Source organism: Halichoerus grypus, chromosome 14, assembly GCF_964656455.1.
Source record: "Halichoerus grypus chromosome 14, mHalGry1.hap1.1, whole genome shotgun sequence".
Classification (NCBI taxonomy): Eukaryota; Metazoa; Chordata; class Mammalia; order Carnivora; family Phocidae; genus Halichoerus; species Halichoerus grypus.
Window position 1 is genome coordinate 52,673,869 of NC_135725.1, and position 22,974 is coordinate 52,696,842.

The 22,974-nt window shown below is 37.9% G+C and overlaps 1 protein-coding gene and 1 long non-coding RNA gene across 9 annotated transcripts in view; one reads left to right on the plus strand and one right to left on the minus strand.

Annotated features, from left to right (window-relative positions):
- Positions 1-22,974, plus strand: part of LOC118544547 (uncharacterized) — a 353,084-nt gene that overhangs the window by 322,914 nt on the left and 7,196 nt on the right. Inside the window, exon 5 of one of the 2 annotated variants that reach the window (XR_013443713.1) lies at positions 3,674-3,775. This is a non-coding gene — a long non-coding RNA (uncharacterized LOC118544547). Of the gene's footprint in view, positions 1-3,673; positions 5,736-22,974 lie in introns of those variants that run through there. The other variant, XR_013443712.1, reaches the window with a different exon arrangement.
- LOC118544846 (leucine-rich repeat and immunoglobulin-like domain-containing nogo receptor-interacting protein 2) overlaps positions 7,374-22,974 on the minus strand; it is a 1,211,198-nt gene continuing 1,195,597 nt past the window's right edge. For 6 of the 7 annotated variants that reach the window (XM_078061341.1, XM_078061337.1, XM_078061340.1 and 3 more), the window contains one exon: positions 7,374-9,619. In XM_078061341.1, coding sequence (XP_077917467.1) covers positions 7,764-9,584 — 1,821 coding nt within the window. In that variant the 5' untranslated portion in view covers positions 9,585-9,619 and the 3' untranslated portion in view covers positions 7,374-7,763. Of the gene's footprint in view, positions 9,620-10,805; positions 10,885-22,974 lie in introns of all 7 variants that reach the window. The other variant, XM_078061338.1, reaches the window with a different exon arrangement.

Here is a 22,974-nt window from a genome sequence, read left to right on the forward strand (position 1 = left end):
GGCAAGCTCTTCATTTTGCAATTAAAGAAGCCAGCAGGCTCAGAGTTCGAGTGTTTGCTGCTGCGTAGAGGTGAATCCCGGGCTTTCTTGTCCTATATCAAGACTTCCTATCGGCTTGGTGCCTCCTTCTTCCCTGGAAGGCATCTAACAAGCCACAGGGCAGGAAGATGGTATCATGGGATCATAGCTCCCTGAGCACGGCTCCCTGAAGCCCATTCCCTTCAGGATCAAAAGTGAAGAGAGAGCACCTTCATGTTCAGCAGAAAGAGTGCACAAATGCAGTTTCTACATTTTTAATTCTTTCACTCTAACGCTGGACAGCCTTCTCTTCCCCTTGTTACCCATTTGCCTGAAGACGAGCAATCTTTCTTAAAATTTGTTGTGCCTTCCTCTCTTAGAGGATGTCTTGAATCACTGATAGTCAGCTGAGTGAAAAGTAACTGAGAAAAACTAGATGTTATGTGTATGGCTGGCTGAACTCTTCATGCCTGAAGTCATGCCCATTACTTGCTCATGTAACCAAGTCAAATGAATTTGGGTAATTTTTCAAGTGATACAGGATTTATCTTCACTAAAATAGATTATCTTTATAGTGGGTTAATATTACCTAGATTTGCATATCCAGCAGATCAAACTATGGCCCCTTGGTAATTTTGTGTAGAAAGAACCTAATAGCTTGGTTTCTGATTTCTGCTCTGAGTGGTCTCCGCCTACTCTGGCATTAGAATCAGATTTCACTGGATCGGCTTCTTCCCTGACTGAAGATTATTAGATTATTCAATCTAGTAACAGTGCTAAAGATATGTAAGCAATTTCATGTTCCTAAGGCTCATAGAACCTTGCCTCTCTCAGTAAGGAAGTATCTTCTGATGTAGGACTCCAATCGCCTTTTATTACATTTCATTTCTTAATAATACCCCAGTGGATTTAACTGAGATGTCAGATGCTTAAGCCCTTTACATATGTAAATAAAACATGTTTTCTTAACTTATTTTACATATTAATAAAATAAGTTAACCTGGTTTTACATGTTAAAAAAACATGCCCACAACAGTGAATCAGTAATAGTCAATGAGACACAAACCTAAACTGAGATACTTTTGTCATCACTAATTTTTTGAGAACAAAAACAATCAGGCATCTAAAAACAAAACAAAAATAAGTTCTGTAGATTGTTAGTTAACTTCCAATCATGGGATGTTCCCAGAATAAGATTTTGATAAAAAATCAAAGAAGAGCACAGACACACATTGTTTTTTTTTTCTCTTGTTCCCTCCTGCTCAAGCATATCAGTCTTTAAAACAGTTATATTTTAAACACTTAAAAAAATCAAACCACCCTCTCCCACATATTTATATATGTATATATAAACAATAGCTTTTAAATTATGATTTGGGCATTCCAAACTGTATGGAAAAAACGTAAGACAATTGACTTGCATATCAAGCAACCCATGTGTGTAATACACCTGATTTTATAACTAGGGAGGAAAAGAGTATGTTTTCTTCCAAACAGCCTCTAAATAAAGTTTGTGACTCAGTTCCCATCTCTTGCTATCACATATGTTTGTATATGAGTCAGGCCTTGCTAAACACATATAGTTTTTATAAATAGCGTGAAAGTTTTTTTTTTTTTTTGCAAGTTTGAGTTAATCTCCTGCTTAATCATTATTATGTGATATTATAGACTGTACTGATTATATTGTAGTGGAGATTAAAGATATTAAAGCAATTTAGAATAGGAGGTGTGCACCAAAATGAAGAAAGTTAACATGGCAATCAAATTTCTGGATTTTTTTTTTTTTTTTTTTTGGTCCTGTACACCAAATTTTTGACCCATTTTCAGCATAGACAGTTATCTTTAGAACTTTAGTAATACAGTTAACCAATTTTAATGGAATGGAAATTTGCATTTTTGTTGTCTTCTAATGGCTACTTGCATATTAAAGGTAAAGCCTTCCTTAAAATATGCAGTACCGTCTTGATTATGCCAGCTCTTTTCTCATTCTGCTAAGGCTATAAATAAAGCTTCTATTTAGGGCTGGCATTATATCAACCCACCTGCTTCTAGAAGAGAGAAAAAAAATCAGAATCGCTCCACCTGCAGAGTGCTGTCAGCTTGTGATTATGTGAATGGTTAAGTCTTAACTTTTAAAGTGTTATGGGAGATAGGCTGGAGCTTTTTTTTTTATAAGCAATTTCCAGTTTAACAGTTACCCTAAAATTTCTGAGTACCAGTGAAAGCAGACTTATCCGTGGAGAGAGCATTCATTGATGAGGTGTGACAGCCGCAGGGAGATGACACTGCCGAGGAGGGCAGAGCTGGAGAATGAGGGAGCATTTCAATTGTGGTCTCAGGAAAGGAGGCGGGAAAGTGGGGGATACAAAGCTTTCCGCTCTGTGGGCTGTCTCTGGGGACTGCATAGTCCCCGCTCTCTTCCTCCTTCCCATTCCAGATCTTCTCCAGGGAGATGGGGGGGAGGGGAGGGAAAAGTGGCATTAAAGACCTTGGCCAACTGAGACGGGCCATCTGAGGCACATGCAAGTGTGTCTTGATCAGATTCCCATATTTTGAAAGAGGAACATCAGCTCCAGGCCTGTTTTAGAAAAATAAACCTTTTACAAACCTCTTAATCTTCTATATATAATATATACATATATATAGATATAGATATATATATTTGCTGCAAACATTTTATTATAGGCAAAGCTAACACAAGCAGTTTTCATTATCTTTTTTTTTTTTTTTTTGAGCAATACAGCCACATTTACTGCTCCCAAAACAGATGAACCAATTTCAGGTTTGAAAACCTGTCATTGTTGATTTAAACCATAGCTGACTTGGTTAAACCTTGCAAATCTAGACTTTTATGGCCCCGAGACCCAGTTTTTGTTACATGACATAGGTAAATATCGTAGCAAATCAGCTGTCATTTTGATCTTGGAGACTTAAATCGTGAAGCTGCCCTTTCCCTGTCGCCATACTTTCACTACAGGGAGAAAGAGAGTGCTCTCTTAGGGATGGCTTTTGAAGGAGCTAAGGGGACAGCAACAGAGATTCATCAAGTGTTTGCCAACATATCAGGAAGCACCCTCTGGTGCCTAACCAATGCATGTAATTCTGAAATCAACAAATCATAATATTGCATTCTTCAAGGCTTCCCACACACAAAGGCAAAGTAACTCTAAAACTCCTGGAACAGAAAGTACCAAGGATTTTAGCAGAAAGGACAAGCTCCCAAAGCCAATGGTGGAAAATCCATGGAAATAACCAGGCACAGGATGTACAAGTCCAATGGGGAATGTTGCTAGAACCTAATCCTAGTAATAAAGAACGATGTATCTTTACCTAAGTACCAAGTAGAACGATTGGCTTCAACCCCAAAGGTTTAGTTACTAGGTTCATATGCCACAAAATCCGTTTGAAATAGATCGTATGAGCTACATAAATGTGACTGGGACGTAGGAAACAGGGATAAAGCAGAAACTAAATTTAAAGAAGATAATTTAGGATTCTTTCTCAGAAGATAGTAACTATAAATTTTAGCAGTAGAAGAAATAGAATTAAAATGGATCCAAGTATCTCCTAACCTTTCTTTAAATCCTCAATAATGTCTTTTTGTTAAGTCTTAGCCTTCTACACTGAAAATGATGTATTTTTTTTTCTTTCCTAGAAAGCCTCAAGACATATTACATGTTGCTGAACAGCTTCTGAGCACAGTCCCTGAAATTAAAACAAATGTCTTGACCCAGAGACGAAAGGAGAACCTGGAAGAGTAAGTTAATTTACATGGGGCTGTACTCAATTTTTCTTCTCCAAGATCACATCCTCTCTTTTGTACTTTCTAAAATATAAATATATTTGTTCCTACTTGAGTCATGGAAAGTGACAAAAGTCAGGCTTCAGTGCAGGTGAGATTTAAATAATCCTTTTAAAAAAAAGTCATAGAAGATTATATAACTTCTGGGCTTCTCTGAGAACTGAGGAGAGCAAAATATTTGACAGTACGATGAAAAAAGAATCCACCCTTGACTCTAGAGCAAATCCTGAATGCCTTCATACTACTGGGGAGTTGCTGGTGAGAAGCAAAATTTCTTGGAAGTTTGAGCAAAACTGGAAATCTGACCCACGTCATCAGGAACTAGGATGTGTAAATCTTGGCAATTCTTGGTTTACATTTTCAGATTTTGAGACTATTTGAAAAGCTCATAGCTATAAATGCAATGAAAATGAAATGAGGTATAAAAAAAGTGAGTACTAGGAGAATTTGGACAAGTAGAAATCCCTCATCAGGAACACATTAAGCCCGACGTGAATTACCTTACTATGGTAACACGAATTTCAGATATTTAGGGACATGGATCAATTCTCTCAGACTATTAGGGCTTTAGTCAGAGAATTTGTTCTTCTAGAGATTTAATGCTTAGAGAAAATAAACATTTATCTGAAAATGATATCAACACACACAACTGAACAGGTCAACCCAAAACTTAGTGGTGAGCCAAACAACTGTATTTCTTCTTGGGACACTTTAAGACAAATCCTCTGGGAAGAGGTTGACTCAGAGAGGTCTACTTAGGAGAGAATTTGGCCCATGTGCTCTCTGAGCTGTTACTCTCTACCATGGTCTACTTTGCTCTAACAAAGAGGTAATTTAAAGCCATAAGGGAAAATTCCTTGTGTGTAACTCCATGCTAAGCCCTAGAGCTAGTTAGTGGAACCCATGGTCGGGCCTTACAGATATACAAAGGAACCCAAAATCTGCACCACTAGTGAAAATAGAGAAAATTAAGTAGCCTTTCAATTAACTACAAATCCATTACTGTGATGTTTCTGGTGGAAAGTAGATTCTCATAGAAATACCTGGCCAATACATTCTTATGATCAGATCACATGTGCAGGTGATATATTTTTTTGTTATCTATTGGAGTCCACTTCAAATAGCAATTTTACTCTTAGTGGTAACACTGAGTTTAGGACTACTTCGGAAGAGCACTACTTTAGTTCACTGTTGATCAAACTGGGTTTGACGGAACTCGTTTTTCAAGATGTTAACAGTCAAATTGGAAAAGGAAGAGCTTCGTGCTCAAATAAATAATAGTGAAACCATAAGGTGAGCAATATTAAACAGAATTGTTTTTTACAGGACTTGCAGAGGATTTAGTAGGCTCATGTATATTTTGAACGTCAAGAGGTGGTTAAAGAATGCAGCATTTTCCCAATTTAGTAGTCTATCCAGTCTCTTTTTTGGAAGAGTGCTTTCTGATATCTTAAATACCTGTTGTTCCACAGATGAGAGTATGGAAGCCCCTGAAAGAATACAGTCTCTCTTCTTCCAGTAGAATAATCACAAAATCTTTTCACTTAATCTTTTCGTGGATGGGTTAACTTTAATTCAATTTCATTTGACTAAGCTGTTTTTGGTCCACTTTTATTTTAACAGAATATAGCAGTTACAATCACAAGGCCCTTTTATTAATTGCTTAATGTGTGTCTTGTTGTTGGACAATGGGTTGCAATTACAATGTTGCAAAATTAAGATGAAGTATTTTCTGTTAAGTTGTGGAAGACTAGCTCTCCACTTTTTCTTTCCAGTTTGAAAGACCCCATTCCACCTGCACACAGGAAATAGAAATTGCAAAAAAGTCTTGATTTGTATTATTGGATATGTAATATAAAGTAATTTCCAAAAGTGGAAAATGAATTTCTAAAAGATCTATGATAGTCATTAGGAAAGTCAAATGAAAAATGACTTAAACAGGCAATTCTTCAATCTTTCTGTCTCATTTCCACCCTTTATGAAGGGAGAAAGGGGTTTAACTGTGCTACTATCCAATCGGCAAAACAATTTCTGGACCTGTCACTTTTTTATTGGGGTCAATTTAATTTTATTGAAGCTCCTCAAAATTTCAAATGCTACCAAAAAAAAAAAAAAAAAAAGCCAGCTTTTTGAAAGTCAAACCCCCAGGAGGATATGTGGATATGTCCAGAAACAAACCTCAGAAACTTCTTATTCACTGTCCAAAAGGGGGCTCACTTTCAGGTCCCTCTCAAAATGTACAAAGTATAGCCATTTCCTATCTGTCCTTTGCTGATTAAATAGATTACATTTCATGAATGCACTCTGTATTCAGTGCTTTCTTGGATCATATGAATATATGCCTTGAAAGGCATTCACTGAATATTTAGCCAAATGGAATTATGTCTCATTGGAACCAGATCACTGGTGGTAGGGGCAGGATGCCATTAAAAAACAAACGCTATAATGTTTTAACTTTCAGTAACAATCATTAATACAAACTGAACTGGACTGAGATCCTTGGGTCAGAGGGGTAAAAGTATCTGCACGATTTAACCTATTGGTAGGGCTCTTGAACTTAGTTTTTTCCTGTACAGAGTAGAGGAAAAAACTAAGTGCTTTTTAATTCACCTCTTCCTCCTCACGTCTTTAAAAATGAGACAGATTCCTCTTGTGTACACAAGATAATTCTCAAGCTAAAAGGAAGCAGGCAAAAGCCCTGAAGTTACCCATTCAAGGTAATACTGTATGTACAGTAAATATTTGAATAGAAAACATCAGAGTGGTAGCTGGATATTTCCTTTGGCAGCAATCCAGCCGTCAGACAGCTATCATTGTAAGAGATCTTTAGTTGCGTTAACATCACGTGATGCCTGGATCACCCTGGTTTGTGTTGGCATCTGAGAAGAGCTCCCTTTTATCCACAGAGCTTTTGCATATCCGAATTCTTGATCTCCTCTACAAGGTAAATATTACCCTATGAGTATAGATAACAAGTACGTGCTCTTCCTGTCAACCCATTAGTAGTAACTGATGAAAGTAAAATCAAGTTGTGTTTAAATGGTTCATCTTCATCATGAACACCTACCTTGCATTTTACAGGTACAACTAGTGGTATACAACCTTCCGGAGAAACCAAGGGCTTTGTTACAGTAAACTGGTCCAGGGTGATATCACAAGTATAAAAAATATTCCATTCTGTATCAAAACTAGGCACATGCCTTTATTTATAGTAACAGAAGTTAACAGAGTTGAGCAGTTTTGCCTTGGGCTCTATTTCTTGGCATCCTACATCAGACAAACGCATCATCCCGCATCTCTCCGCCCATAACTCCAGGGATCTAGTCTCAGGGTCATCTGTATGGAAAGGAAGGTGATATCACACTTGGATCTATAGTGGTGAGTAACTAAAAGCACAACCTCTCATTCATATTGCTTTAAAACATATACAGCATATATGTTTCAAAAAAAAAAGAGTAAAGAATATATTGATTTCTTTGTGGTGCTGAATCAACAATACGGTATGATGCAAGGCTTTAACAAATGAGAATCATAGATACAAATTTTTCTGTAGAGTATGTTTTAGACAAATGTGTCTTTTTAATATGTAAATCCTACATTGTAGGTTGTTCCTTTTTTTTTTTTTCCTTTTGTTTTTGCCATGGTAGAAAATGTTGAGTAACTGTCCATGAGCATGAGCCGAAGGTTCAGGTTCATTACTGAGATCCCCAGAATGCCAATATTTGCAATGCAAACAATTAGTATCCCACTGTGAAGAGCTCTGACATGTGCCTGCCTGCCTCTAGGTGGAGAGTCTCCAGACGAAGTCCTCCTGCTTCCGTGGACCCTGCTTGGACACAGGGGCAGCTGCCCGAGGCCACCTTTTCACCTAGTAATTGACTGTGCCAGCTAGCTCACTGGTAACCAACACCGACCCGGAAACAACAGTGTGAGCGCTAGACCCTCAGATCATTTTCATGTTGAACCTCCTGGGTCCAGCCACCTCCCCTTCCACAACAGCACCATTGTTTTTTCGGGGCACATACTCGAGGTCAATGCTGTTTTTGTGCTTGCCTTTCCCTCGGCTCCACACAAAAAGGAGGAGAAAACAAAATAAAACCACTCCCAGGAATGTGAAACAGCCCATGGCTGTAGACACCAGTATTGTTTTAAGGTCCAGGGAAAACGTATTGGCATTGGTGCCGTTGGACATGGTGTCGTTGGCGTCCGTCATGTACATAGGGGTCCTGTTGGCATAAAGGAAGCGGTCTGATGTGAAGCCTTTCACGGTTAAAGAGGCCGTGAAGGTGTCGTTCCCCGCTGCATTGCTAGCGATGCAGACATACATCCCGCTGTCTTGATCCTGGGCAAAGCGGATTTCCAGAGTGCCATCGCCCAACACGGTGGCCCTTCCATTGGACTTGGTGGTGATAAAACGCCTGCGCGGTGTCACCCAGGAAATGACAGGCTGAGGGTCTCCGTCAGCGCTGCATTCGAGCTGGACCGTCTGCCCTTCATCCACTAGCAGATGCTGCAGCTTCTTTTCACGGATTTTGGGTTTTTTGCAGGTAAAGTAAAAAGAAAGGGCAGTGCTGTGGAAATCCTTGAATGATCTCTCACGGATGGTGTCGGGGCCAGCACACATGGGCTGCTGGCCCCCGAACTGCAGCGTGGGGTGCCGCTGCAGGATCCAGAGGAGACGGCAGTCACAGGCTAGTGGATTGTTATTGATGCTCAGGACCTCCAAAGCCCTAGGGGAGGAGAAGACATTCTCTTCCAAAGTTTCCAGTAGGTTCTGAGACACATTGAGCACACGAAGGAAGCGGAGCCCTTGGAAGGAGTGAGGCTCAATGGTGCGGAGCTGGGCCCCCACTATATGAAGCTCCTGAAGGCGGATCAGGTCCGAGAACATGCCAGCTTCAATCGTGCTGATGGGATTGTAGGAGAGGTTAAGGTGGGTCAGATATACCAGGTGTTTAAAGGCAAGGAAGGGGACCGTGGACAGGTTGGTATTGGTGATCGAGAGGGACGTGAGGTTGAGACCATAGAGGCTATTGGCAGGCATTATATCCAGTAAAGGCCAATAGTCAATCTCTAGATGTTTCAGGTGGAACAGTCTTTTAAAGGCATACACGGGCATAGTGTTGATACTGAGATGCTTCAGATGCAGGCTAATGAGGCTGCGGAGGTGGGAAAGGGCTTCTGTTGGTACAGCTGTGAGGTTGCATTTCTCCAGGGTGAGCTGCTCCAGGCTCAGCAGCCCACTGAAGGCCCTGTGTGATATATAAACCAAATCATTGTCCCCCACCTCTAGAGACTTCAGGTTGTGCAGGTCCTGGAACATGTAGTCCAGTAAAATGACAATCTTATTCTCACTAATATCCAGCTTGGTGAGGTTGGATAGCCCCGTGAAGACCCCTAAGGGGACCAGTTTCAGGCGGTTACCTTTGAGGCGGAGGGAACGAAGGTTAAAGAGATTGTTAAAAGCCCCTGGCTCCACATTGGCGATGATGTTGTCACTCAAATCTATCTCCTCCAGCAGAGGATAGGATATGAACTCCTCAGGGTTGACACTCTTCAGCCTGTTCTTGCTGAGGTCCAAGATTTTGGTCTCGATGGGAATGCCCTCGGGGATGGCGATGAGCCGCCTTCTGTGGCAGCTAACGGATTTGTTCTGAGCAGAGCACTCACAGCGAGCGGGGCAGCCAATGGTGGAACCCATGAAGATGAACACCACAGCCAGACCCAGGAATGGCTGCCAACATGATATGGCCGTGTGAAGCATGACTCCACCTCTTAGTCTACGCCTTGGTCACGGGCCTGCAGGAGGAGGCAGGAAGAGAAGTTGAGTTAGGACATGGATCGGTAAAGGGACATCAATAAGGCAGCAAGTACGATGGAAAGGACCCTGGATTGGGAATCACACTGATATGGGATTGAACCCGAGGGCTGCCCTTATTAGCCACATGGGGTAAGTTGATGCACCTCTCTGTATGTTGGTTTTCTTGGCTGTAAAGTGAGGATGACGATAGTAATAGCATCCTAGCATTAGGACAAAGACAGTATTTAACAATTATGAGGAGACTAATACACCGTCTGGCACAGAGTGTGCGGCCCAACAGCATGCATTTCACAAAAGGCTCTACGTTGAACTCAAACTCAGGCAACAGAGGTCAGTGGCTAAGAGGAAACCTATTCAGTTTGAATCAGTGTCTGCATCTGTAATGTTGGGATATCATCCTCTGCTCAAAATGAAGCTAATAGAAACTTCATTGGATATCAGGCTCTTAGGTTCAAAGTACAAACAGTTACATGCAATACAAGAGGTTGAGGCTTTATTTCCTTCAGATATAAGCTTTCTATTAAAAACTGCCCCTTAGAAGGTATACATCCTTCAGAATTCAGTAAGTCTTCATTTATGAAGGGGTTTTCTTTTTTGAGGTAAGCAAAAAGATCCTCAAAATCTCTTTGTATGCTTTGTGTTTATTATAGGGAAGAGACCGAATCAAGGCACCATAATGGCTATGATGATGAAAATGCTTTAAGAGTGGGAAGAGTCATAATTTTAAGGAAAAAAAAGTTTTTAAATAATAAATGAACTATCCTTTCGTATTCAATTTCAAACCCAGTGGACATATTAAACTGAACTTAAATAGGTATCAAATGATATTGGAAAGGAGTATGCTTTAACTGTAGATATTTAAGCAGACACTGAACTTACTGTTCAACTGAATAGCAAGACAGGTGTTGTTGAGCTTTGCTTCTCCACATGAGATCCTGTGGGGTACACTTCATCTACAAACACCATATTTTACACAAGTCTCAGTAGTGTAAAACAGTATTTTTAGATAAAAAGGTATTTGATCAACTTCAGTATTCACTCCTAAAAGAGCAATTGAAAGTACAATTCTCCATTCACAGTGTTCACATATATGTCTATATCTCCATGTAAAGCTATGTCTACATCTAAATTTATATATCTGTAAAAAAATGACTAGGATCCAACCTTATGGTGAATCACTAGAGAAGTGCCCCCGAATGTAAGAACAAGGCAAAGATTCAGACAGTGCTCCAAAATCCATTATCTAGGAACATAGGAGTTGGTATTATTGGAAAAGATGTGGTAAAACTAGCATTGTTTGTAGATCAAATTAATGTCTAAATTACCTGGAAAATGATTAGAATAGGAGAATAAATTAACATGGTACAAAATAAAAACATTTAGAAAATATCGTCACAAATCATTAGTCACAGCATCTCTGAAAAAATTATATTCCTGGAAGAATAATTTAATGAGAAATACACAGACTATGACAAACACTCAGCCCTACTAAGAAAACAAAACTTAGAAAAAAGAGACGTATACTATTTATTTTAATAGATTCAAAATTATAAAGACATTGTTTTTCAAAACCAAATATATCTCTGTGATCTATGTATATATTGAGTAATTTGAAAGTTCATTTGAAAGAAGATAAATATGAGAGTAATCAGAAATATTACACAGTAGTAATGGCAACAGACCCTACAAGATATCAAAAATAAAGCAGTACACTACATGAAAATACAGTCAATGAAACAAAGTAAGGAATTAACATTAATTATATTTGAAAAGTTAGTATAGGTGAAAGGTGGCATTTTAATTCAGTGAGAAAGATATAAATGATTGGCTAGATATTTAGTGGGAGAAGATACACAACTTCATTTGGTCCAATAAAATCCAGATGAATTAAGAACTAGAATGCATGAACAGATAATGTATTAGAAGAAAATTCAATAATTTTATAATAGAGTTGAAAAGCATTTTCTATGAATAAGGCCAGAAACCATGAAAGAAAATGGTCTGATTGTATGCATTTAAAAAATAATAGCATAACAAGCAAACAAACAACATGCACATTGAACACCCAAAGACCATGATCAACTTGGTATTAAAACAGCTCTTATTAATCAACAAGGAAAAGAGGTAAATGTCAATAGAAAATGAGGCAATGAATGTAATAAACACTAAAAACAGTTAATCAGTATATGAAAAGATGACCAACCTCACTAGTAAGCAAAGAAATGCAGGTTAAACAACAGGAACATATCATTTTTACCTAAGTTTAATCCCTATTTTTACCCAGAATTAACAAGAGTAGAAGGAACTGATGGAATAGAAACAGGTAGAGCCTTCAGGAGGTTCAGGGACAACAGTGAGGAGTTTACTGGATACATTAAACCTAAATATGTCTAAGTTCAATATGTGCATCCCTTTGAACCATTTTTTTCCTAACTTTGAATTTTTAAAAGCCACTTCATTGAGGGATGATGGACATACAAAAAATTATATATTTAATGTATACAAGTTGAGGAGTTGGGAGGTAAGTAGATATCTGTGAATCTATGACCACAATCTGTGCCATAAACATAGCTACTGCTTCCAGAAGAGGATTGATCTGATGAGCTATATTTTTTTTCTGAAGATATAAGGAAATAATTTAGTGTGCACAGATGTTTGGTACAGGTTCATCAGGGTTGGGTTGGTTCGTTTTGTTTTCTTATCTTCCTAAGGTGGAACCCTAGATCATTGATTTTGGTCCTTCATTTTTAATATAAGCTTTTAAAATGCTTAATTGCATTTCAGAAGTTTTAATATATATATAAAACTTAGTGACAACATTTTTTTTAGTTTATGCTTTTTTGCTGATGGATGATTTAGGATAGAGTTACCTTATTCCAAGTATGTAGTTAGATCTTTTCTAGAGTCTTACTGTATTTTATTTATTTACTTCTGTTGTGGTCAGAGAACTGCTCTGCAACATTTCAATCCTTTGAAACCTACTGAGATTGTTTTACGGATCTTTTATCATTAGAAAGAGTCCATCTTTGTCTCTAGTAATACTCCTTGTCTTCAACTCATTTTGAATGATTACTGTAGCCACTCTAGATTTCTTGAGCTTAATGTTCTCATGGTATATCTTTTTCCATCCTTAACTCTCAACATATTTGTGTCTCTGTAGTTAGTTTCTTTTATAGCCAGAATGTGGCTGGTTCTGGCTTTTCAATCAGTCTCACGATCTCTGCAATCTCTGCCTTTTGTTAGATTGTTTTGCCCACTTATACCAAATATAGTTAACTAAAATGATTGCATTTTGGGGTGCCATTTTGCTATTTATCTGTCACCATTTGAATTTTTTGTTCCTTTCTTTCTTGTCTTTTTCTATTTTAATCTTTCAGTATTGCATTTCAATTCTTTAGCCTTTCTGTGTGTGTTTATGTACAGTATTTTTATTTGTGCAAAGGATTATAGTATACATCTTTAATTTATCACAATCTACTTAGAGGTGTCATCAAATTGCTTTAGGTAAAATACATAGTAACCCGACAACAGTTTATTTCCATTCTCACCCCTTAGTCCCCACCGTCATCCTTCATGGAGAGAGAGAGAGTGAGTTCTAGGCAAAGAAAATAGGGAGTACAAAGGCATGGAAGCAATGGAAACCCTCTGAGATTGGAGAATTAAATTCGTCCAGACGGGCTGGAGCAAATACAGGAGGGAAACAGAAAAGAGGTCAAAGAGGTAATTAGAGGAATGATTTACAAGAGGCTTGTAAACCATGATAAGCTGTTTTCACTCTATCCTGAGGGCAACAGCAAGCCATTAAAGTGTTTTATGCAAAAGAGTAATATGATCAGATTTATATTTTTGGGAAGATTAATCGGCATGAAAAATAGATTTGCAGGAGGGAATAAGTTGAAACTCCTGAAGCTGTTGCATTAATTCAAGCTGGAATAGAAGTGGTCTCAATTAGGGTCATAGGAATAGGCTTGGGTAAATGGACAGATTGAAAATGTGTTCTGAAGCAGAATAGAGAAATGCTTTAGTTATGGATGGGCTGTGAGGGATGTAGGAGAGGAAGATGCCAAGATGATTTCTACCTTTTTGTCAACTGGCTAAGACTTGGTTGGTGTCATTCACTGAGAGGGCAAGCTTAAGGGCAGGTACAGGATGAGCAATTCCTGGTTTCCTCCAATGTGTCCCTCAGTGGGTCAACGCGTGTGGGTTCATTGGGCAACTTAATGATGTTTTTACTCCTTGCAAATAGTATCTTTCAAATACTTTTAAAGTATTTCTTTGGCAGAGCAGGGAAAATGTACTTTCTGTTACACTTACAGGACTCTTTATGTTCAAGATAAAAGTTTGATTACACACTCTGTACTCGAGTTTATTTTGAATTGATGGTAAAGAGTGAGTTGTTATTATTATTTTTTTTTTTATAAATTCTCCTGGAGAGTTTAATCTTCTCTGGCAGAGTTTGTCCAATCTGCTTATCACCAGCTAGAAAAGGAGATAACTGGCATCCTATTTCTGATTTATTTCAGTAAGACTTTAGGGAAAGTTTATTTTATTGCTTGGATCCCTTACTCTGGCTGACTGTGTCTAACATATGGAATGACAGTATCTAATTCAGCCATAGCTGCAATTTAACCAGAAAGGAGCTCAACTAAGATGGATAGTATCTGGAATTTTTTTCCTTAAAAAATTTTTTTGTTTGTTTCAAAGTAAAGGACCACCACAAAGAAGGATAGATAAGTACTTAGCAAGCAGGCAGCAGACAAGCTCCCTTCAGATCTGGAATACCTTTCCTGTTCTACTACTGTCTTTCAGGCAGAGTAGATACTTTGGGGCCATATCTCATCAGAGTTCTTTGATGCACTTCGGAAACTGTGTAGGCAAGTTGTGCTTTATTGTTCTCATCACAAATATTTTTCAGTTTTAGTCTAGAAGGGCCAACTGCTGACTCCATTTAGCTTTCACTGTCAGCAGAAGCCTTACAATCAAAGCTTTCTTGTCATGTCTGACTGTGACCAAGGTTTGATAAGATGAACTTCGTTTCATTAAGAATAAAGCAGGAACTAAACTCTGTAGGGAGCTGACTAGGGCCTTTCTATTAATTCTGATCAAAGGGCCTCTCAGGTACAATGATTATACCTTTCTAAACCTAGTATGTGAAGTTGGATATTTTCATACTTACACTTTTTGTGTGCTGGGTATTTATTTTACAGCTTGTCCTATTAATGTAAGAAACACAAACAAAAACATCAGGAAGTAGACTTAAAGAAGGAAGAACAGAAGTAGCAAAAATTTGGACCCAGAAATACCTGGCTCCAAGTCTAAGTTAAATATTTGTTAGCTGTGGAACATAGGTAGGCTGATGATGACTACGATTCTTAACTCCTCTGTTAATTTGTGATAATAAAGCAGAATAAACATGAGGATTAAAGATGGTCCATGTAAGGTGCCTAATGCATAAATAATAGTGGTCATTATCGATTTTTTTAAAGGGATAATGGTTTGGTTTGTTGAGAAAGCATGCCAAAGACATGGATTTCCTGAGTACAGATTAGGAGAATATTGGAGAAAAAGGTCCTCAAACAGATGACACAGTGATAAGGAGAAATGGAAAGCTTTAAGCAGCCTTCATTAAAAAACAAACAAAACAACACAAAGAAGCTATAAAGGAAAGAAGTGATAGTTGTATGCTGTTTAAAAAAGAAAGATGTTAAGGTAATGATAAATTGCTTAAGCTGGGAATTCTATGATAAATTTAGTTCTCTAACTGGCAACTAAGGGAACAAAACAATAAATGGAGAGCACAGAAATCTCTTTAAACCTTCACCCTAGCTAATGGTAGGATTTTTCTTTTTTTCATGAAAGCTATTTCCCCATAGGGAGAGGTGGGTGATGAGGGAGGTGGGGAAGAAAAGGGAAAGATGTAATGAATAAAGGAGTCCAAAATACACCTGAGGTGATAACTTCAAGGTGTCTAGAACTGTAAATTCAGAAATACTGGTCTGGGCTAAAATCAGATTCTAAAGAATTGTGAAAGTTGTTTAAAACATTTGAGAACCAAGAAATCAATTTCACTGTAAGTTTTGAAATTCACCAGGGTTACCTAAATTCTTTGAAGGACCCCAGGTGAACTTGAGATTGAACCCCAAGCTTCAATCAAACCCCTAACCTGGCAGGAAAAATTGGATTTGAACTTTTTACAGAATAAAATTTGTCCTTCTACATGATCTCCAGTTACCCTCCAGAGCATTGTATTTTTACCTTTTTCTCCTGACTCAGTTTTGGTAGGGCGGAAATAGAAACTTTGAATATTGAGGTTCAACCTGAAGAACATTCAAGGAGGAAATGAGAAGAGCCAACATGAAAGCCAGATTTGAAGAGGATCCATGGTGTTTTATGTGACAAGATAACTTTTTTAAACAAAAATCACAGATGTAATGATAATCACTCATGCAGGTAGGTGAACAGTTACCCAACATTGTAGATACCTCTCAATTAATTACATGCAGATTGCCAGTTCTGTAAATAACTGAGGATAGCATTTTGATCTTCAGTTGCTAGGACAGAGACTGCTAGAATCTCACATTATCTATATAGGCTTCGAACCAAATGATAATTGCAAGTATCTATCTGTATGAAAATTAGCTGTTAATATGATTTAATGCAGTGAGATTAATATAAAATGGTCATTCAACTAGTAAATTGAACAGACAGGATTTAGATCTAGTCCGATAGCATCTTAATTTTTTTCCCCCTATTGTCCCTTTATAATTGATTCAAGAGAGGTAAGGAGATCAGGAAACTTCTTTTTTAACTGGAGCTTTCATAGATAACTTAGTGTCTGCTGGGACTGGCAGATTTTAAAACTGGTTCCTTTTATGGGGCAAAATCTGGGTCTCTTTGGGATTCACACAATCAAAGGACATCTCTGATGTAGTTCCCTTGATTTGGATGAGTGAATTTCTATTCTATGCTGGGGGAATAGTCTTCCCACCATTCCTAGGAATAGTCACCTCCAGCTAGTTTTGGCAGAGGCCCCGGTACCCTCCCCCAGGTGGCATTTTTGAAGGGACCTAAGACAAGCCCTGTACTGGTGCCCTCATGCATGTTGCCCTCATTTTGCATGGGGAAAACTCACTTGCCCAGAGAAACCCTGTCAGTGCAGAATAAACCCAATACAGAAGCAACTTCCTCTACTCTGCCACAAAAAAAGGCTGTCTAGCCTAACATTTATTCTCTGGATTTCCCAGGAAGAAGGTCGAAGTCATAATGTGCCCTTAACTACAGTGGAAGACTAGGAAGGGTTCCATACATCCTGTTTGAAGCACTTTTGTCTCCATTTCAGGGGAAGCACCTTTCTTGCTCCTTGAGCCATGTGCCAAAGGTCATATAGCCCTAGTCAATAACGGAGCCCCTATTTCTATGCAGGATTGTTTAGCTTCACGGGCAGACCTCTTAACCCTCGTCCTGTGTTTCTTCCATCCTTTCTCATATAGTATCACTAAATACAACTCATCTCAGATAGCAACTATTTAAGCAACTAAAAAGTAATGCTTCCTTTTAAAATTTCCCCATCTCCCCACTCCCCGCCCCCCCCACCCCCACCCCGGGCTATGCTTTAGTATCTCTTTTCATGGTTCTGAATCTACTTTCCACTGGACTGTATCTATTTCAAAACATGAGTTCATTTTGTATTCAAGTGACTAGTAAACAATTAGCAGAGCTTGTCCTAAGTCATTAATTAATAGTTTCTGTTTAATCTTTTCTCAAATTGGAGAGCCCTCTGTTCTTGTGATTATTTTCATCCCTTTGAAATGCAAATTATTTGCTCCTCTCCCACAGTTCTGAGTCTTTTGGCCTACATAGAAATACTTGGACATACAGAATATGCACATTTTACTTAAACCTTTTAAAGATGAAAGTGCTTTTTGTCTGGCTTTGAGATCTCTCTTTGAAATTAATATTATTAAAGGGTAGTTGGCTTGAGATGCTGAGGGCCTCACAAATGTGATATGTGAAGCTCCAAATTGGGAATAAGGGAATGGCCAAGAGGATAGGTGTACAAAATAAAAATGTGTTTAAGTCCTAACTCTCATTCTCAGTCTTCTTATCTTTAAAATGGGAATTATAGTAGCTATCCTACAGAGTCCTTGTGAGAACAGAATGCCATAGTGCATGCATATAAAGTCAGAGTTCCATACGTGTTGGCTATTGTTGTTATTGATTTGGAGAAAGGGAAATATAGCAGATATCTTTAGACATACAAAATTTCTCAGTTGAAGGGAGCACTAAACACCTTTCCTGATGGACACAATCACCTCCAGGGAGAGCCTATCTGCAGGCTCTGGAGTAGCCTATTTAGGGCTGTTAAGTATCTCATAGCACAAATGAGAATGATCCCGGGCAAACATTCCTGCTAATTATGTCACTTAAATCTGTCTGAAGGTAGAGTTAGAAAAAGCTATGAAATGCATGCCTCACTTGGGAGTTAAAAAAAAGAGAAGGTTGCCTGCCTTTCTGCTGTGATTGCTCAGTCCTCAAGATCCATTCAGGCCAATCTCAATGAAATGTGTGACCACGGAGGACCACTACTACTCTTGCGTAAGATTATTACATTTTACTTGGGAAAATAAAATCAAATGGAGGAGCATTCTCTTAGGGAGTTCAGATTCTTGAATCCTGTCTGTTGTTCTATGAAAACCTGGACTCTTTTGAAGTGTGGGTATTCATGAATGAAGGGGAGTCTGACGGGAGATTACTTGGTTTTAATTAGTTGGTGCTGAAGGCACCTAGACATTTTCTTTCTTATTTAAAGCTGTTCAGACAAGATAGCTGTCTTAAATCCCATCTGGAACATTCTGGAAATGAACAAATATAAATTTCTGCTGGCTTTTGTAACAGATAAATCCTGCAATCTCAGGGGCTTAAACCAGTAGTTTATTAGTTCTGCTCCACTAAAACACTGAGGGACTTGTGCCTGTATATTTTATGTCTCCCCACTCTTCTAGATCGTGGAAATCCTTTCCATTCCATATGGAGAAAGGAAGAGGACTATGGGTAAGAGAGCTTGACCTGACAATAGCACTCATAATTTCTGCTCACATTTCATTAGCCAGAACTCAGGCATGTAGGTACACCTGACCGCACGGGAGGCTGGCAAATCGCTTTGGTAAGCAGCCAGCCATTCTTTCCTGAAAACAAATAGAAACTGATATTAAGTATCAATCTGGTATTTAAGGATATATTAAAGTTTCTATCATTTATCTAAAGTATCATTGATGCAATTTTGCATTCGGCTGATTTTTTTTACACATTAGAGAAACAATCATGTCTTGCCACAGTAAGCTTTTATTGATGTACCCATCTTTGTCAGAGAATTGCATCTAAAATTCCCATTTACCTATTCTTAATTCATACTAAGTCATTATTAGGTTCCTAGGTGACAGGAATTTTATTTTTCTAGCTACTTTTTAGATGAGAAAATAAAAAAAAGCTATATAGTAAACAGACTAAGCAAGAACATGTAATTTTTATATACCAAGACATTCATAACAGATTTTAGCTTCTAAGTAGATATTTGTAGACTTTCCCTTTTTTAGCAACTAATGACTGCCAAGTAATTGCTTAAAATCCCTCTACGAAAGAGTGGGAAACTATCAAAGCAAAAAGTGTATTTAATCCAACTCAATAAACACATACTAGGTACCTGCTACGTGCAAGGCAGAGCTGGGGACACAGAGAGGAGTAAATGCAATTCTTGTTTTCAAACAGCTGGTAGCGTAGTTGGGAAAAACTGTCCCATAAACAAATTAATGATATTAACCTCATTGTCCCAAACTGGAATCAAATTATAACTTTAAACATCAAAGATACATTTTATTATGTTATTTAAAAATAAATTGAAATATCACATAAAACCACATCAGGGAGAAATAATTTGCTTATCTGTGATTCATCTTTTTAAATTGACTATGCAGGCATTAAAACTATTGTTACAGTAAGGAGGTATTTAACTTGAAAGATTTTTACATAGAAAATGTAAGCTGAAAAAAGTGGGATATGAATTTGTATCTGTACTATGAATATAATGGAGGGGATAATACCCTTATGCATTGAAAGAGTGTAAAGAAATACACCAAAATGTTAAGTGTCAGAATATCCAGTATTTGGAGCACAGTCTTTCAATTCTATTTGTTTCTTGTTCAACAAATGTTTTCAATGTGCATTATATTACACTAATTTTGAAAAACAAGAACATAAAAGCATGATGCCAACCCTTTGAAATGAAATTCAATCACAGTAAATCTCTGTGCTGGTGGATAACTGATCTATAGACATGACCTGCCATGCCCTTCATCAGTTATTTAAATGGCCACCCTCTAAAGTTAGGGCAGAATGTAAGTCCCCATTGGGGTTCCTGTTTCTATTTTTGCCATGAATACCTTAGGCTTTCCCACCATGTATTGAGTATGTGCATGTCCTATCTGCTCTAGTAGAATCTACGTTCTTGGAGTTGCACCTATGTGCCTTCTTGGAATAGCAGTTCTTGACCAGGGTATCCCCAAACTGCAGGTGTAGAGTAAGTTAGTGAGAAAGAAAGGACTCAAATTCAAGGATACTCGAAAGGGAACTACTTAAGAGCCTCAGCCGGATCTGGGCAGTAGCTCTTTTCTTGTATAAACATGTTTTTATTGCCTATCAGTCTCCCGAAGGAGGAAAGGTGGAGGTAGTCAGCCTCTGCTGATCGGTGAGCTCAGTAGCACCATGTTTCCAAATGTCACTCCTATGACACTGTCATCACTTTTGTTGACTGTGTCACTTGTCCTATTTACGTACAACTTTAAATGGAGAATCAGAATGGAAATTACTAAATGGAAAGGCATTTAAAAACCTACAATGGAAGCAAAACATGTTCGAGCTAAAATTTCTTATCTTCCAAAGCTGCACTAGAGACCTGCCTTCCATTTGGGAATGCGGGGTTCGAGAGGTGTTCAAACTGAGTCTCCTCACTGTAATCAATCAGAGGGTAGACCGTAAACTTAAAAGGGAATAACTTTATGCCCATTAATGCAGGGTTACTAACCATTTTGTGCCACCTAAAATCAGAGTCCCACATTGGAATGCATCCCAGACTTTGGGAAATACATGAAAGACTTAAATGAAACAGCCTTCTCACTTCTAATATTTCATTTGTCAGGATTCTGTAAGAGCAGTAAGAGAGTCAAACATCTACCAAATGCTGAAATAGACACTCGCCCTCAGCCCTCTGTCTGCACTCTCAGCCTTCTACACTCCTGTCTTCCTCCCGGTGCAGTTCTGGGTGTCTTTTTCCATCTTATTGCTCGGCATCCTTTGCTACAGATAGAGTATTAGTGAATATTCTTCTTTCATGTGTTTCTAATGAGGGAACAGAGAAATTGCATCTTATTTGATTTCTTGGTTTCTTTCTTTCAGTTGAAAATACATACAAAGAGATGAGAAGTTTATATATACATGAATACGTGTGTGCATTTGAATTGATAACTATGTGTCTCTTTGGAGATTATATACACACTATCCATGGTATATACTGTATATAGTATAGTGTGTGTACATATATACACTATGTGTTATATACACACTATCCATGGTATATACTGTATATAGTATAGTGTGTGTACATATATACACTATGTGTTATATACACACTATCCATGGTATATACTGTATATAGTATAGTGTGTGTACATATATACACTATGTGTTATATACACACTATCCATGGTATATACTGTATATAGTATAGTGTGTGTGTACATATATACACTATGTGTAGTCACGTATTAGGGAGGCTTCTATGTATTTGCCAGTTTATTTGTATTTTGGTAAACATTTCTAGAATCATAGAGAATCACATTATCTTAAATATTATATTTACCCTCATGCAATATACATGCTAATTGTCCTCATCTGGATATTTATTTAGCATGTTCTAAAATCTTTCAATTGTCTTGAAAGAAAACTAATAAATGGCTTAGCAAACTGAGATTTTCATGACAAAAAATTACAGTCAGAAACAAAGTATGAAAGAGCTCAGCATATAAAAGAGCTTACATAAGGTAATGAATTCTAGCAATTTTAACTTTGTTTTATGGAAAACAATGTCATTTGAGGTTTTAGCTCAGCCACTTGAAGGGTATAATTTATATGTGAGACCCTGAGTATTTATTTGAAATCTTGAGTATTTAGAACCAAGTGAAATCTTAGTTTGGTTTTTAGGTAAGAAAACTGATTTAAACTGGCCTATTAGTCCCTAATAATGTGTGGTCAGAAAAAAAAAAGGAAGCATTAACTAAATTTCTGGTACAAATTACTTATAGGCCTTATTAAATATTATCCCATTCTATATTTCAAAATAATAATAAAAAATTTATGACATGCTTACTTTAACATGCATTATATTATTCAGTCCTCAAAGCAACCTCCTCTGCATAGGACCTGTTTTTGTTACCATTTTATATAGATGGGGAAACTGAGTCTCTAGGTGAATTTACTTGTACAAGGTTATACAGCAAAGAAGCAGTAGAAGTAGGATTTAAACTAAGGTCTTTCTGGCTCTAAAACCCGAGTTATTCTGTTAAAAACTCCGGGTGACAGATGGTATATTTTCTATGTCCTTAGCAGAATATGCAATTGGGACTTAGGGAAGTCTGAGCAACTAGATCAAGTCCATTCACGTCCAACTGGTAGGGCTAGGATTCAAGCCTACGTCACTGACTCCATAGCTTAGCTGAACTTCCTCTACCCATCTCTGCATATAGAATTTGGATAGCGGAGGAACAGAGAAACCCTCTCTCTCAACGTATCTTATAGATTAAATAAGTAACATTCATTATGTAATGTATTGCTCTTAGCTTTACTAACGTCTCATTATGTTGGATTAATAGTGCATGTTCTCAGCATGGCAAAACTCAAGGTGGGAAATACATTTGTGTCTGCTCTGGTGATCTAGGTTTCCTACCGGTAGAATGACCACAGAATATACCACCCCAAGTGGGACACTTCAGTGAAGGGGTGGGGACACTATTCAGAATAATGCTGGACAACATGTGAAAAACACAGACTATACCAGACAAAGGAGGATATATGACCACTGTCCTGAGAGCATGTTGATTTCCCCCCCATAGAGTCTTATGCTGGTATACTCCTTGGGTTCCAGGGTTCTGCTATAACAATTTTTCTACTTGATGCTGACCTCAAAACTAATTGAGTACTTTCAGTGTAAATCTGAAAAAAAAATATTTCTTTGATCTTGATTAATACAGTTTTAGGAAAAAGTTGAGATCAAGCAAGAGATCTG